The 13,818-nt window shown below is 36.6% G+C and overlaps 1 protein-coding gene across 2 annotated transcripts in view; it reads right to left on the reverse strand.

Annotated features, from left to right (window-relative positions):
* Positions 1-292: 292 nt before the first annotated feature.
* The window catches only part of PIAS4 (protein inhibitor of activated STAT 4), a 44,874-nt gene continuing 31,348 nt past the window's right edge, over positions 293-13,818 (reverse strand). Inside the window, exons 3-11 of one of the 2 annotated variants that reach the window (XM_075204850.1) lie at positions 8,339-8,423; positions 5,137-5,178; positions 4,897-4,987; positions 4,670-4,798; positions 2,666-2,771; positions 2,410-2,483; positions 2,046-2,206; positions 977-1,107; positions 293-814 (exon numbers count right to left, since the gene is read on the reverse strand). In XM_075204850.1, the coding sequence (XP_075060951.1) occupies positions 606-814; positions 977-1,107; positions 2,046-2,206; positions 2,410-2,483; positions 2,666-2,771; positions 4,670-4,798; positions 4,897-4,987; positions 5,137-5,178; positions 8,339-8,423 (1,028 nt within the window). In that variant the 3' untranslated portion in view covers positions 293-605. The other variant, XM_075204851.1, reaches the window with a different exon arrangement.

Below are 13,818 nucleotides of genomic sequence, written 5' to 3' on the forward strand. Positions count from 1 at the left end.
CGCTTTTTGCATATTACCAAAGTAGAACAATGAATAAAATAGCACCTCCTATAAATGTGTAGGAAGTGAAAAGTTGTAATACAGAGTTGGCCATTTATTTTAACCCCACAATAGGTCCATCAACAAGGATTCCCTCTGTATAGTTACCCATTTACAACATATTTTTGCCTTTGATTTTCAACGAAAACATCCACATCCCCTCAACGAAAAACCAATATATTTAATTTTAGGACAGTCCCTCCATTCATTGCTCCATACCACGCATTAAAAGCGGAGAAGGGGGTATTTTAAAAAAAAAAAAAAAAAAAGGAAAAAAAGTCTGCATTTCAAAGTAGCATCTGAAGGCAAGGAGAGTGGTTGATGAGAAGGAATGGAATGGGTTTCTTCCCTCTGAGGTTATCTTGGACCCACTTCCAACACATACAATTTAGGGGGAAAAATAAAAATGAGCAATTGTTAAATATGAAGTACTGAGCCTTTGCCAGATGAACATGACATTATTTGTCTCAAGTTAAACAGACGAGTGGGATTTTGCAAAAGTAAGGATGCATATAGGTCTGTATTTGTTTACGATTTAAAGTTCCAGGTCTATGAAAAGGAAGGTGTCAGGAGGCTGACAAAAGCCCATTTTCATAACAGCGTCTCTTACGCGGTGGGCATTCCTCCTCATCTTCTTCCTCGTCTTCATCAGAGGAGGACGAAGAAGACGAACTGCTGTCCAGTGTCAGATCCACCACATCTGGTCCAGGCTTCCCATTTTCATTGACCACTGTGCTGCTGGGAGGGGGTATCTTTGCTGCCATTTCTGGAGAACCTGATAAGGAGAAAAAAAAGCAGATAATTGAAGCAACTCATTGCATGCACACCATAGTTTCTGAAAACCAAAGCATGCAATGGATACAGAGAGAAGTGGAGCAGAAAAACTAGCCTTGCATAAAGTATTAACATAATGTTTTGAGAGAACAGCTGCAAGTACCTAAGTCAAGAATGGGACACAGTGGACTGCAGCTCCTCTCTTTTTCTGCCTTTAATGGACACCAGGACCCATCCACCAAAAACTCTATCTCATCTGCATCCTTACACTCGCTGAGGATCTTCGACAACAGCCTGAAATAGAGAACATCCTGCTTACACAGTCAAACCGAGCAAGCTGCTCAGAGCTAGATATTCAGGAAACTTATGAAAAATGGAGGACAAGTAACAGGAACAAAGGTTATTAATCCATATCAACCAAATATGTAATTTTTCTAGTACAGTTTAGAAAACAAAAAGCATAAATCTAAAAAAAGTTGCCATATGCTGCTGCAGTTTTATTTTTTACATTTAAATAAAAGTAACAAGCCGGTTTTAGACAGTTTTTTTAGTATAGTATTCTATTTTGATTCACTTGAGAATCTGTGTGTTTATATATCATGTTGGTATGAGGCAAACTTGCCTTTGAAACTCATGCAATAATTTAGTAAAGTTAAAGTGACATTATTTCTCAGAACCACAATGAGCATGCTTCTGCTCGTACTGTTCACTTATTGAAATGGTAACTCCATTTAAATAAAATTTGCCTAATGACTATAGTGGGTGATGCAACTTATTGGAACTCTTGGGTCTTGAATTAATATACTTATCTGAAATAGCCTGGTGAAAACTTTTAACCGTGTTGCTGCAATTTAAAGGAAATATATGCTTAGCAGCATCTCTAACCATGAAAAAAATGAATGAAGTCCAGTTTGTGTACATGACTAGAGATTTTAAATAACTGTACTTACTCTGTCAATTTGATGTAATTTTTTTAGTGGATTTACCCTTTAATACACAGTTGCTAGACAATGGATAACTTCATGCTTACACTTAAAAAGGAGAGTATAAAAAGTAGGTTTTATAGCTGAATCTGTTTAATGTGCAGATTTGCGTAGGGGACAAGGAACACCAAGTTTATTGCCAATTTAAAAAAAAACACAAGAAACACTACTGTAAGAGGTGATTTTCCCTTTGGCATAAAAGGACAAACAACTAACTAGCTTTCATTCAACCCTTCAATTATTACTCACCCATCTATTATAAGCTGATCATACTGAGCTGGTTTGTCACAAACTGGGCATGTCCATGTTGGCTTCTTTTCATTCATTTGAAGGTAGAAAACCGCATCAAAACACTGAAGATGAGCACATGTCTCTGCTCGACATGGTACAGTTAGACGCATCTTCACAAGCTGCAGGTCAGAGGGGCATTTTAAAATGTCTGTATGAATATAGTAACATGAAAGTACCAAATATGCAAAGAAATGTATGCAAGTGACAAAACTGTCTCCCAACATTATAAAACAAAAATGCACAATACAAAATAGTAACTTGTATTAGAAACTAATCAATGTCAGGTGCAGCTGCTTCACGTAAAACTCTTTTATAGCCTTACCGGGCAAATAAGGGATACTCTGACTCCAGTGGTAGCAATCTCGCTGTCTGGGTCTAGACGTAGCTTTTCCCGCACTGCATTAATTGGGGAAATAAGAGATAACATTTTCATAAATGATTGCTTCACAACACAAAAAAGAAAATATTTAGATTATGTTCTGTTCAATGAAGCAAACTACTTGCACTCCTAATCCTATTAAGTTTACAAGTGAGGTACAGTAATGTAATTTAACACAAACCTGCCCCAAAAATCTTACCAAGGGTCTTGCACAGTTCTGGATGTTTCACCCCAATGGTTTTCAAACGTTGCAAAAGTTCAGAGGAGGTTCTCTGTCTTACCAGATACAAGCCCACAGAGTAACTCTATTCAAAAAAGAACATTTTGTGAGATGGTAAAAAGTAGTCTGTAGAGAACTAGGCACTAAAACAGGACAAAAAAAAAATAAAAACCCATCAGAAAGCAGAGTGGGGAAGGGGGGCAGGAGGAGAGGGAATGAAAAACAAAAACCCAAGGGTAGACCAACTGTATAAGTTTACTTCCATTTTATTAAAATATTAAATTACAACAAAAGCATGGTATATTAATACAATAAAAACAAAATATTAAAACATCTAGAGATAAAAGAAGGAGAATATTGAGGGGGCTTATCTGCTTGCTAACCCTGGTCCTCAAATTTGCAGAAATGTGTTTTTTGTACCTGTATCTTGCGCTAAAGTGGTTTTCATTAAAATACACTAATATATATATATATATATATATATATATATATATATATAAATTAAGCCAGTCCACTGCGCTACATAATAAAAAAAAAAATGTGTATTTGAGTTATGCTCGAAATGGTATCCTGTATGCATAAAAAAAACAAATTGACAATGAAAATAAGGGACCAAAATGTAGTCTGAATTCTTTGTGGCAGAATAAGAAAGTACCAAATTAGTTCATTAGATGACAAAGTCAGAAGATGACACTATAAAGTATTGCAATAACAGGAATCATGTGATTTAAAAGAAAAACAGAGTTGGACATCTTCAATAGCCCCAGAGAGTTGGAGAATATGTTCATATTATGGTGATACGATTACCTGTTCAAAGAGCAAATGATTTGCAACTGACTAATCAAAGGCGTTGCAATATGAGAATTGCAGAGACATTTCTTTCTTAAAATTTTAACTACGCTTTGTGTTAAACCTTATTAAATGCAGCCTTATCTGTATTGGTGAAACAAATTTTAACATTGTGCATACAAATTTACATGGCATCCCCCAATAAGGAACAATTTGGGAGAAACCACTACTTTACACAATACATTAATAAAAAGGCCCCCACCACTGAGAGTTTACAATCTAATCAGTTGGAGACCTGCAAAGACCAACGGTAGGTAAAAATGCTAAACAGTTTAAAGTAGTGTTCACAGTTGAAGGTTCACTAAAAATGCAGTCATAATTGGACTTTCAAACAGTCCTAATAATGTAAAAGGAAGTATTTAAGATGACATTTGAAGACAATTGATAGTTATGGGAAACCAGAGAGAAAGGTTATTGCACGAGACTTGATGGTGTAGTGGTGATACTCTAATCTTCAGGAAGGAGAAATTTTGGAGAAGGGAAGGAATATGGAGGGAGGGACAATTAAGCAGATAAAGATTGATCCTTTTAGCTAAAAAGTCATAAGACTGGCTTAACCGATGTGTCAGCTGTTAAACATTTTGGGAAGGGTGAAAATGCAAATGGTAAGTTTAGGAGAGTATAGATTTTTATTTTACTTTGTTAATATAAGATTCCCTGAGAAGAATTAAAAAAATGTTGCCGTTACTGGAATCTATACCACAATCTGCCACACGAAAAAACCCAAAACAAAACTGCAGAACAATTTAGAAACAAGTATGCTTAAATGAGACCCCCACTTTTGGGCAACTCAAACCATGATTATACTTCAATAATCTTTTTATTAAATGTATATACCTATCTAGTTGCCTTTAGTTTGACAGCAGGTTGTCAAAGGAACTTTTCCTGTTGGCATCCTTAGATTTGGAACCCCTGACCTTCTGCAATAGCAGCTGCAAACCCAGTGAGCTTTTGGGGCACACTAGTGTTAGGACTGGCTGTAACTAAAACTAAAAGGAAGCCATGGGCGCCGAATTTAATTAGATTACGATTTTGGGGTGAGGACTGGCAGATTAAGCAGGTTTACTGAAACGGGAATTATCCACTAAAGAACATTGGAAACATGTTGCCTATACATCCAGCATGTATGCTTACCTTTCCATAGTTTCCCCAGGTGACTGTAACTCTGTTGCTAGCTGATGACAGATACATGAGATTAGTGAGATTTATGGGGCGACATGGGCGCTTCGGTTCCACACCAGGTTTATTAGAGGGATAATAGCCCTGGAAAATGTGTAATGACAGTTTATAATCAAGCCCTGTATCAGACTAAGCACATGTGGACACAGAAGATCATGCGATCAGGACAGCAATAAACTCACCGGTACTGAACAATAGTTGTGATTGACCTTTACAGCAATGTTGGGTGGGTACTGATCCTCCTGTGGACAGCTAGTGTCTGTGTAACAAATCCTGAAAGAAAAGGAGAAATATGCATAAACAATCAAATAAAAAACAGGTATGGGTGACAAATTACTATATGTGAAGACAAATGGACGATTACAAAACCCTTGCTCCTAGTAATAAGTATTATTGCTGTTACCATTGTAAAAATCACTTACCTTAGGACCACTTGAACTGATTTGGTACCAGGGTTTAAATCCCTACGAACAGGAAACAAAGAAGTTTGAGATATACAAAGCAAACATTAGCATTAATCTTTCCCATTGTGGATGACTGTCAATATATAAATTGTCAATTTCTGCTGACATTAGATCACATCTCTCCCGAATCATTGGTTTGGCAGAAAGTCATTTTTTTTGTTTTTAACAATGCAGTTAAGCTGCAAGCTCTTAATGTTATCCAAGCTTCAAATGTGGCCAATTGATGAAAATTAATTTTAGTTACATAGAGACCACTACTTTAAAACCATATATGGGCATCAATCTAAAAGCTAACTTAGGCTACTTTACACACACCATGATTTATTGGTTAGGGAGTGTTGCATCAAAATTACATACATACATAGAACCAGCTTATAAAATGAAGCTAACCAATAGAAAGATTGTCAATGGGGCTATAATAAATGCAGATCTGAAAGCATTCGTATATGTCCTTAGACAAAAGGTAGGTCCTTTATAAAGGGAAGAGTGCCGTAAATATCCAACAACAATCTTTTTCCAGCAAGATCACAGCTCAATGTTAATTAAGAACTGCCCAGCTTGTTTTATATGAGAAGCAAATAGGTTGCAGCCAAACCTAATGAACCACCCTTCTGGTGGAAAAGTTTATGCTGTGTGATGGTCCAATAGCCCTTTCATTCTATTCAGAGTTGAAATAAAGCATTACCAAAGCTCACAAATGCCCATTCAGCACAGTTCTGACTCTTTCAAATAATATAACCAAGACCTGTTTTCTTATAGTTACCATCCAACGGATTGTCTCTTTGATCTTATGTTGATAGTTTACATGGATATAAACAAACAGTGTAAAGTCCACCTTATGTGTTTCTCCACCTAGCTGGATGGTGGTTTATCAGAGGACTAGCTAAAATCCCCAGAGTTGCCTGGGTTTAAATGTTCAAGTTATTAATTTATCAATGAGTTGAATGAAACTGTCAACATTTTAAAATTAATTAGCAGCTTACTAGCTCTTCCAACACACCCATGAGGTGGTTGCCCAGTGTAGTTTTTGTTTTTATTTTAAAGCTCATTCAAATTCATCCAGTGGAAGGCCCAGAACAGGCTCCCCGGGTCACAGTTCTGGCCAGTGTACACCAATGGGAGGTCTGACCGGGTCCCTAAACTCCTTAAAATCTAGGCAGGATTCCACTGGACCAACTCGTGTTTATTTCATCCAAATCAGTGCAGAGGTGTCAAAGGAGAGGGAGAGACCATTTCATCTCCTGTGTCAGGGGGTATAGAGAGGATCTTAATTGGCTTCTGTCGTTTAATGTTATTTAACTCCATAGCTACTCAGATCTTGGGGGAATATTGATCTTAAAGAAAATATCCAATTCGCCACCTCTTTTTGTTTGTTTAGTACATCCTTCTATGCTCCATAAAGTTTATATTAATCATTCTCATGGTCCTGCTCACGCAGAGGCACTACTACAAAAATTAAGACAGTTGACTTGCAATTCATAAAATCCACAATGGTATTTTTTCCTTATTCACAAACAAAAAATGGTTTCCTATGTTGTACAAAGGAACAAGTAACAACATTTGTTACACAAAGGAAAAAAAATGGTGTTTATCTGGAAGCCATATAGGCTTTGTCAGACTCACTAAAAAAACAGGAAGGAGTTTGTTTTTGAGAGTCTAACATATCAGATACCTTTGGTCTCCACATGCTTGTACTAATTCATTGGCTTGTTGTTCCAGAATCTTAAAAGTTGCCTCTCCAAACAAAAAATAGATTTATATAGATGCAATAGAGCACAAGGATTGCCCCAACGAGGCGCTACACATCTTGTTACTTTAACAGCCCCATAATTACAAATTTGACACATCATTCAAAACTCCTAAAATTAAAGAGTAGGCGAAAACCGTATATGAAAGCCTGCCAAGGTAACCAACACTTTGGGGACTCATACATCTATAGCCTGCTTATCTATTTCTACTACACAAAATGCTCTTAACTAGCAGAAGACAATGGTTTACAAACAAAACTGACAGAGGCATACAACTTGTTACAACTTGGAAGGTTATATTTAAGAATGTACCCTTAACAATGGACAAGCAAAGTGACATTTTAGCTGGTATCTAAACATTTTTTTTCAAAAACTAAAATCAAATTCATCAGCAACTCTCTAGTTTGCTTCTTAACAAACTTACTAGCTTCCAAATCTATCCTTGCATGTCCTTAGAAGAAATAATTACCTATTTCACTGCAACATCGCATTAAAATTTAACTTGAGACTGAACAAAATCATTATGCAAGTTAATGACCATCATTACATGAATTCCATGGACCAATTATAACACAAGTCTTTATAACACGCAGACTGAGAGACCAACAAAAATTGTATAGACCCCTCACTTCTATAGGACCCCTTTATAGAGGGCGTTTGTCTAATTTTTGTCCTTTTATCTGACTAATTTCCATTTTACTGCATGCATCTGTAGACTGCATCTACATTTTGTCTCATTAACATCCCCTTGGAAATACAAATCTACTTTGTGAAAATACATAATTTTAATGTTAAATGCCTAACATTAATTTAAAAAAAACAAAAAAAACCACAAACACCTTAAATAGAAAAACGCGTTTACCGGCACCAAATGCCACAGATAGTTAAAATGTATTAATTGCTTAATATAAAAAAAGCACACGTGATTTTAGCCCCAGTTATAATAGTTTTCTCAAAGATCTACAACAAGAATATATACAAGAAGCCTCAGCTGCCTATGAAGTGAATGAAAATGAAAGAGGGGGATGCAAAAATTTATACTATATTAACACAGCTGTAAAGAAAAACCTAACAATATGCATTTTCTTCAACTGGAAGGTAGAAAAAACTTCATATGTTACGAAGCATCTTAACTACAGTCATAGGATTCTTTTTTTTACTCTCTATGGCAAATACAAAGTTTTCTTTTACAAGACACAAACATTTTAAGTTTAACTTATTCTTGCTCTTCTGTCCAAATATTAATATTAATAGCAGAGCATTTCTACAACAATCATTAGCATATCTAACCTGGGAGGTTAAAAATGTGCAGATAACTGGCAAGTGAAAGTGTTTACATGCAACTCATCACATAGCATTACAAATTTATTAGCGTGCTTCAGCTTTCACATAGTAAAGATGCAGAACAGTACCTCGAATTCTTTATCAGGTCCACTTGTCTTGGTGACAGCACAAACACGCAAGGACTGTCTTGGAGTTTTTCACTGTTCTGTGCAACTGAAGGAAAGAAAAAATTGTCAGCGTCCGTAAAGTGTAGCCCGAGTCACAGTTATCAATGCACCATTGTTATGGGGCCCTCACAGAGGCAATTCCCAATTCCCTTGGATTGTATACTGAGGCTACAGCACAGGTAAACGTTTTAGTTTTGTATGTTTAGTAAACTTATACGTATTTACATAAAAATGTAGTTTATAAATACATAGCTAAAAATCAACACTTCGTATTATGGCGATAATGATCCCATTCACCTGCCTTTGTTAATGTGTTATCCAAGAATTGTGTTAAGAGTTTATCATCATCAGCTATTTATATAGCGCCTCTAATTCCGTAGCGCTGTATAGAGAACGCACTCACATCAGCCCCTGCTCCATTGGAGCTTACAGTCTAAATCCCTAACACACAGACTAAAGCGGCGGTTCCCAAACTGTGCACCGCGGCTCCCAGGGGTGCCGCGGCCTGTCACCGCCGCCCTCCCTCTCACTCTGCCCCCCGCGCCAGGCGCCACCCGACGTCGGTAACAAGCTGCGGGAGAGGAGGCTGCTGGATCCCGGCGCCCGACGGATTGGTAAGTTTGTGTTTTTTTTGTTTTTTTTTATGGCTGGCGCCTGGCGCGGGGCAGAGTGAGAGGGAGGGCGACAGCGTGTGAGAGGGCAGAGGAGGGGGACATTGTGAGAGAGGGCAGAGATGGGGCCAGCGTGGCAGAGGAGAGGAGGGGGGACAGCGTGACAGAGGGCAGAGGGGGCAGTGTGAGAGAGGGCAGTGTGTCTGGATGCAGAGGGGACAGAGTGCCTGAGGGCAGAGTGTCTGGATGCAGAGGGGGCATTTTTGCATACAACTAAATAAGTATTTCTGTCCTGACCTAAATACTTATTACAATTTTTTGACCCAACTACTTCTAAAACAGGATCGCTCAATAATTATTTTGGAGGGGTCCCTTGAAAAAATTTGGAGACTCTAAGGGTGCCGCGACCTGCAAAAGTTTGCGAACCACTGGACTAAGGTCAATTTTGATCGCAGCCAATTAAATTACTAGTATGTTTTTGGAGTGTGGGAGGAAACCGGAGCACCCAGATGAAACACACGCAAACACAGGGAGAACATACAAACTCCACACAGATAAGGCCAGAGGTCAATCTTATTGTTCCTTTTAAAGCATGTTATACAGTCAAGGCCTAAAATATTGGCACTTTTTTATATAACTCAATTTCCTCTAAATATAAAGTTTGCATTAAAAGCATTTGGTCTCCACAACTCTAAAGAACTGTGCTGTATAGCCTTTCAGATCAGAGAATGAAAAGAAAGGGTATCAACGGGAACGAAAAATTTGGGAACTCAGCCTTTGGTCGAAATAACTGGAATGAACCACTCCCTATAGCCATGAATGAGCTTCCTGCACCTCTATATGGCAGTCCACTGTGTGCAAACTGCTCCAGTTCTCCCAGATTTAAAGGGTGCCTTCTCACACATACTGTTTTCAAATCTGTCTACAGGTGTTCTGTGGCACTTACATCTCGACTCATTACTGATCATTTCTGAACAGTCCAGCTTCTTATCTTGCATCATTTTGTGGTGCTTTCTTAAGTTTGTTTAGGGTCAATGTCCTGCTGGAAAACAGGACAATTACAGCACAGGTTCAAACACTGGGTTCAACATTGTGCGGCAAAACCGCCTGGTAACCACAGGTTTCACGATGCTATGCACAAGTTCAAGGCACCAAGTGCCAGATGCAATACAGCAACCGCAAAATATCTTTGAACAGTCTTCATGTTTGACTACTAGTGAAGGTGTTCTTTTCTTTGAAAGCTTCATTTTGCTTTCTGTAAATATATGATGTGCTTTACCATAAAGCTCTAATTTGGTCTCATTTGTCCACATGCCAACTTTTTTCAGAAGGAATTTGGCTTGTTCAAGTGTATTTTTGCAAATTCCAGTCAGACTCTTCTTAGATCTCACTGAGCAGTGATGGACCATTTCATTAAGTTGGCGAAGGATGGTGCATCCTGAATCTGTTTCGCAGCTGAGAGAGGTGCTTTCTCCAACATTTTAACAGTTCTCAATGCATTACTAGGAGAAATAGTTCAGGCAACATTCAATAAGAGTGTCCACTTCCCTTCAGAAAGGTGGTGTCAAGATATTTCTAATGATCTAAGTGTGTGACCGACTAAAGCCACCCAATTGCCTTACAATGGTAAAGTTATATGCTTTAGAAGGGTGAGATGGCAAGTATTTATCACTTTTAATCCTACAGCTGTTATACAGTATTTAGCCTAAATATTTTATATATAATATAGTTCATTTAAAAATAACAAAAAGATAGATGCAGGCTGTTAGGCCCACATATTCCTGCTGTTACACTTTAAAAAGTAGACAGCTTACCAATGGTAACTTTTTTTTTTTTCACATCTTGCATAAAAATAAAGTATTGCAAATTTACAAACTTGGGAGATGCGATTACCCCACTCATGGAGATTTGCACAGCCCTGCAGTAAACCTTCATGTAGCAGCAGATGTATGCAAAGTATGGGTTTTTTTGATTTGTGGTTTCAGTTCCTTTACCTGGAATGGTAAAGTTTTCCAGAATTTGGAGCAGAATGTCTAAAATAAGCTAAATTAGATTTAAAACTTGTCTTTCCTTGCGTGTTTCATGGCATCCATCCTTATTAAAATAGTTTAATAAGGATCCTCGGATTGACTGGAAAAGACACTTTGTGGTCACGTTTAAGTATGACAACCAGCATTAACTTTTCTAGTTTGACTTTGCAATAGGACAGGTTTCCTGATAAAAAAATAAAAAAAACACAACTGTACATTGCTTGTTGAACTATTGATGCCTACTACAAATTACAGTTTTAGTCATTAGTCCTTATCCCACCAGTCAAATTATAATAATGTATTCTGGTTTTCCTGTATTCGTTTATATAATGCAGCCAACTTTAAGCAATCCGTTACAATTATTTTTTTATTATTTAATTTTTGTAAACAATTTCTAACAAATTACAGATCAAATTTATACAGTAGCAAGATTTAAAAAAATAAATAAATAAAACTAGTAAATCAATGTTTATAATGAATTGTCACACCCAAAACAGCTTTAACTAGAATTGTCAAAGTCCTACAATTGTTGCAAACCTACTTCAGTAGTTTTATTATTATAATTGTTAGGCAAATGGACATTTAATAAGGAAAAACATTTAAGGGAAAATAACGGACACTTTTTTGAATGCATGGATATTTCTTTAACTTGGGATCATTTAATTTAGAATGTGTTACTCCATTGTTTAATTCTCCCTTTCAGGGTAGGCACACACACTGACCCTAAAGATTAAAATCCATCAGTCTGTTTAGGAAGGACAACAGAAACCATTAAAAAAGTTTTTCCAGCCTGCATTTCATGTAGAAACATGGGTTTGAAAGTTGTTTAAGTAGTACCTGCTAGAAATCACATTTAGAACACAGAGTAGACCATGAGCACCGATTGCAAAAATATTCAGCACAATTACCTTAAAAAAAATAATCAAAATGAATATAAAATATACTTACATTTCTAAGGCAATGTAGTTTCTGATGCCATATAATTTGAGATCCCCTTATTCTTCATTCATTGACCCATATCAGTCACAGAAAATATAAGAAGAAAATAAAATAGTACAACCTGTATGTGCTACAGTAATATGAAAGTATAACTAGAAACAAATAGAATTATAAACAAGTTTTTTTAGTCTACTAAAAGTTATTTTCCCATTAGTCTTCTAAATTAGCGCAGATAGAGGTGTTGATTTCACATGTCTCCCTTGTGGTCAAACAGTTACTAGAACTAGAAATATTTGTGAATGAGGTTTATAGTGGTTTCTTTATACGGACTGCTCAGAAGCCTTGTGTCAGTGGTATCGTCCTTCAGTACTGTTATTACTATACCCAAAATTGGAAACAAAAAGGAGTCGGATTCTAGAGTAATATTGTTTTTTCTAAAATATAATTTATTACAATCTGGAAGTACACTCACACTAAAATATATTCAAAACCAAAATGAACTACTCTCACTGGATCTTGGAGGAGATTCCCGATTTTCAATTTTTTTTCAGATTTCAGGTAGAATACATTTTTGATTTTAATTATAAGTTGAATTCTCCTAGAAATCTAAAAAATAAAAAATAAACCCACACTGAAAATCGGAAAATGCCTCCAAGATCCTGTGTGACTGGTTAATTTTAGTTTAAAAATGCTTCTGAAACACTCCATCTCGCTTACCTAGAAGATGACTGCATTTAACAGTCAAAATGCATCGGTTGTGAAACTGAAGTGTGAAGGGCCATGGATGACTTCTCTGGCATCCATTCGACATCTTGGAGAAAAAGATAATGGATGTTATTGTCCTGGGATCCTGCTTGTAAAAACAAAACAAAAAAAACCTGATACACTGCTTGTGATATGCTAATCTGACTCTTCTCTCAGGTAGAAGTATCCATGTATACCTTTATACCAATCTTTTTATACATATTTTAATGTGAGTGTACTTCTAGATTGTAATAAGTTATATTTTAGAAAGAAATGTATTACTAGAATCCCTCCTTTTGTTTTTAATTTGGGCATATTATGAAAAACAATTCTGAAGGATGATACCAACAACACAAGGCTTCTGAGTGATCTGTATAAAGACATTACTATAAACCTTATTCACGAATATCTCTAATAAGACCACAAGAGGGACACTTGTAAAAAAAAAAAACATCTCTATCTGCACTAATTTGACTAATAGGACAAAAACTTCTAGTAATCTTCCACTTCACCAGGATAAAAGAATTTTACTGTTTATAATATTTACGTTACCAGTTATACTTTCATATTACTGTAGTACATACAGGCTACATTAAATGTTCCCTGTTTTTACTATTTTCTATGACTATAATGGATCAATGAATGAAGGATCTCAAATTATAAGTCATCAGAAACTACACTGCATCAAAAAATAAAGTATATTCATTTTTATGAATTAGGTCATTTATAATGGTATTTTGAAGCAAAGGGTCCTGTGAAGAAAGGAGTAGACTAGATAACTGTTTGTCATTTGCCAGAAATGCTTTTCTATATACATGTTTGTCAGAGTGGCTCCTAGGATCACCTAAACAGCCCAAAAATGGCAGGATCGTAGACACATAAGGACCTGGAAGCAAAGATGTTGTACCTCGTAAGGCACTCCCAGCTTGCTTTGTGAAAAATATGAGGTCATGAACATAACAGCTGTGCAAAGCCTGGAAGACTGCAAAATACAGAGCCTGCCTAAATGACTAGCACTTGAGTCCTTTATCTTCCGCCCACCAAGTTTTGAAGGACAATTTTTTTTTTTTTTTTATACCCTAGGGACTGCTATTACACTACGGTTTCACTATACTTT

Source organism: Mixophyes fleayi, chromosome 1 (assembly GCF_038048845.1).
Source record: "Mixophyes fleayi isolate aMixFle1 chromosome 1, aMixFle1.hap1, whole genome shotgun sequence".
NCBI classification, from domain to species: Eukaryota; Metazoa; Chordata; class Amphibia; order Anura; family Limnodynastidae; genus Mixophyes; species Mixophyes fleayi.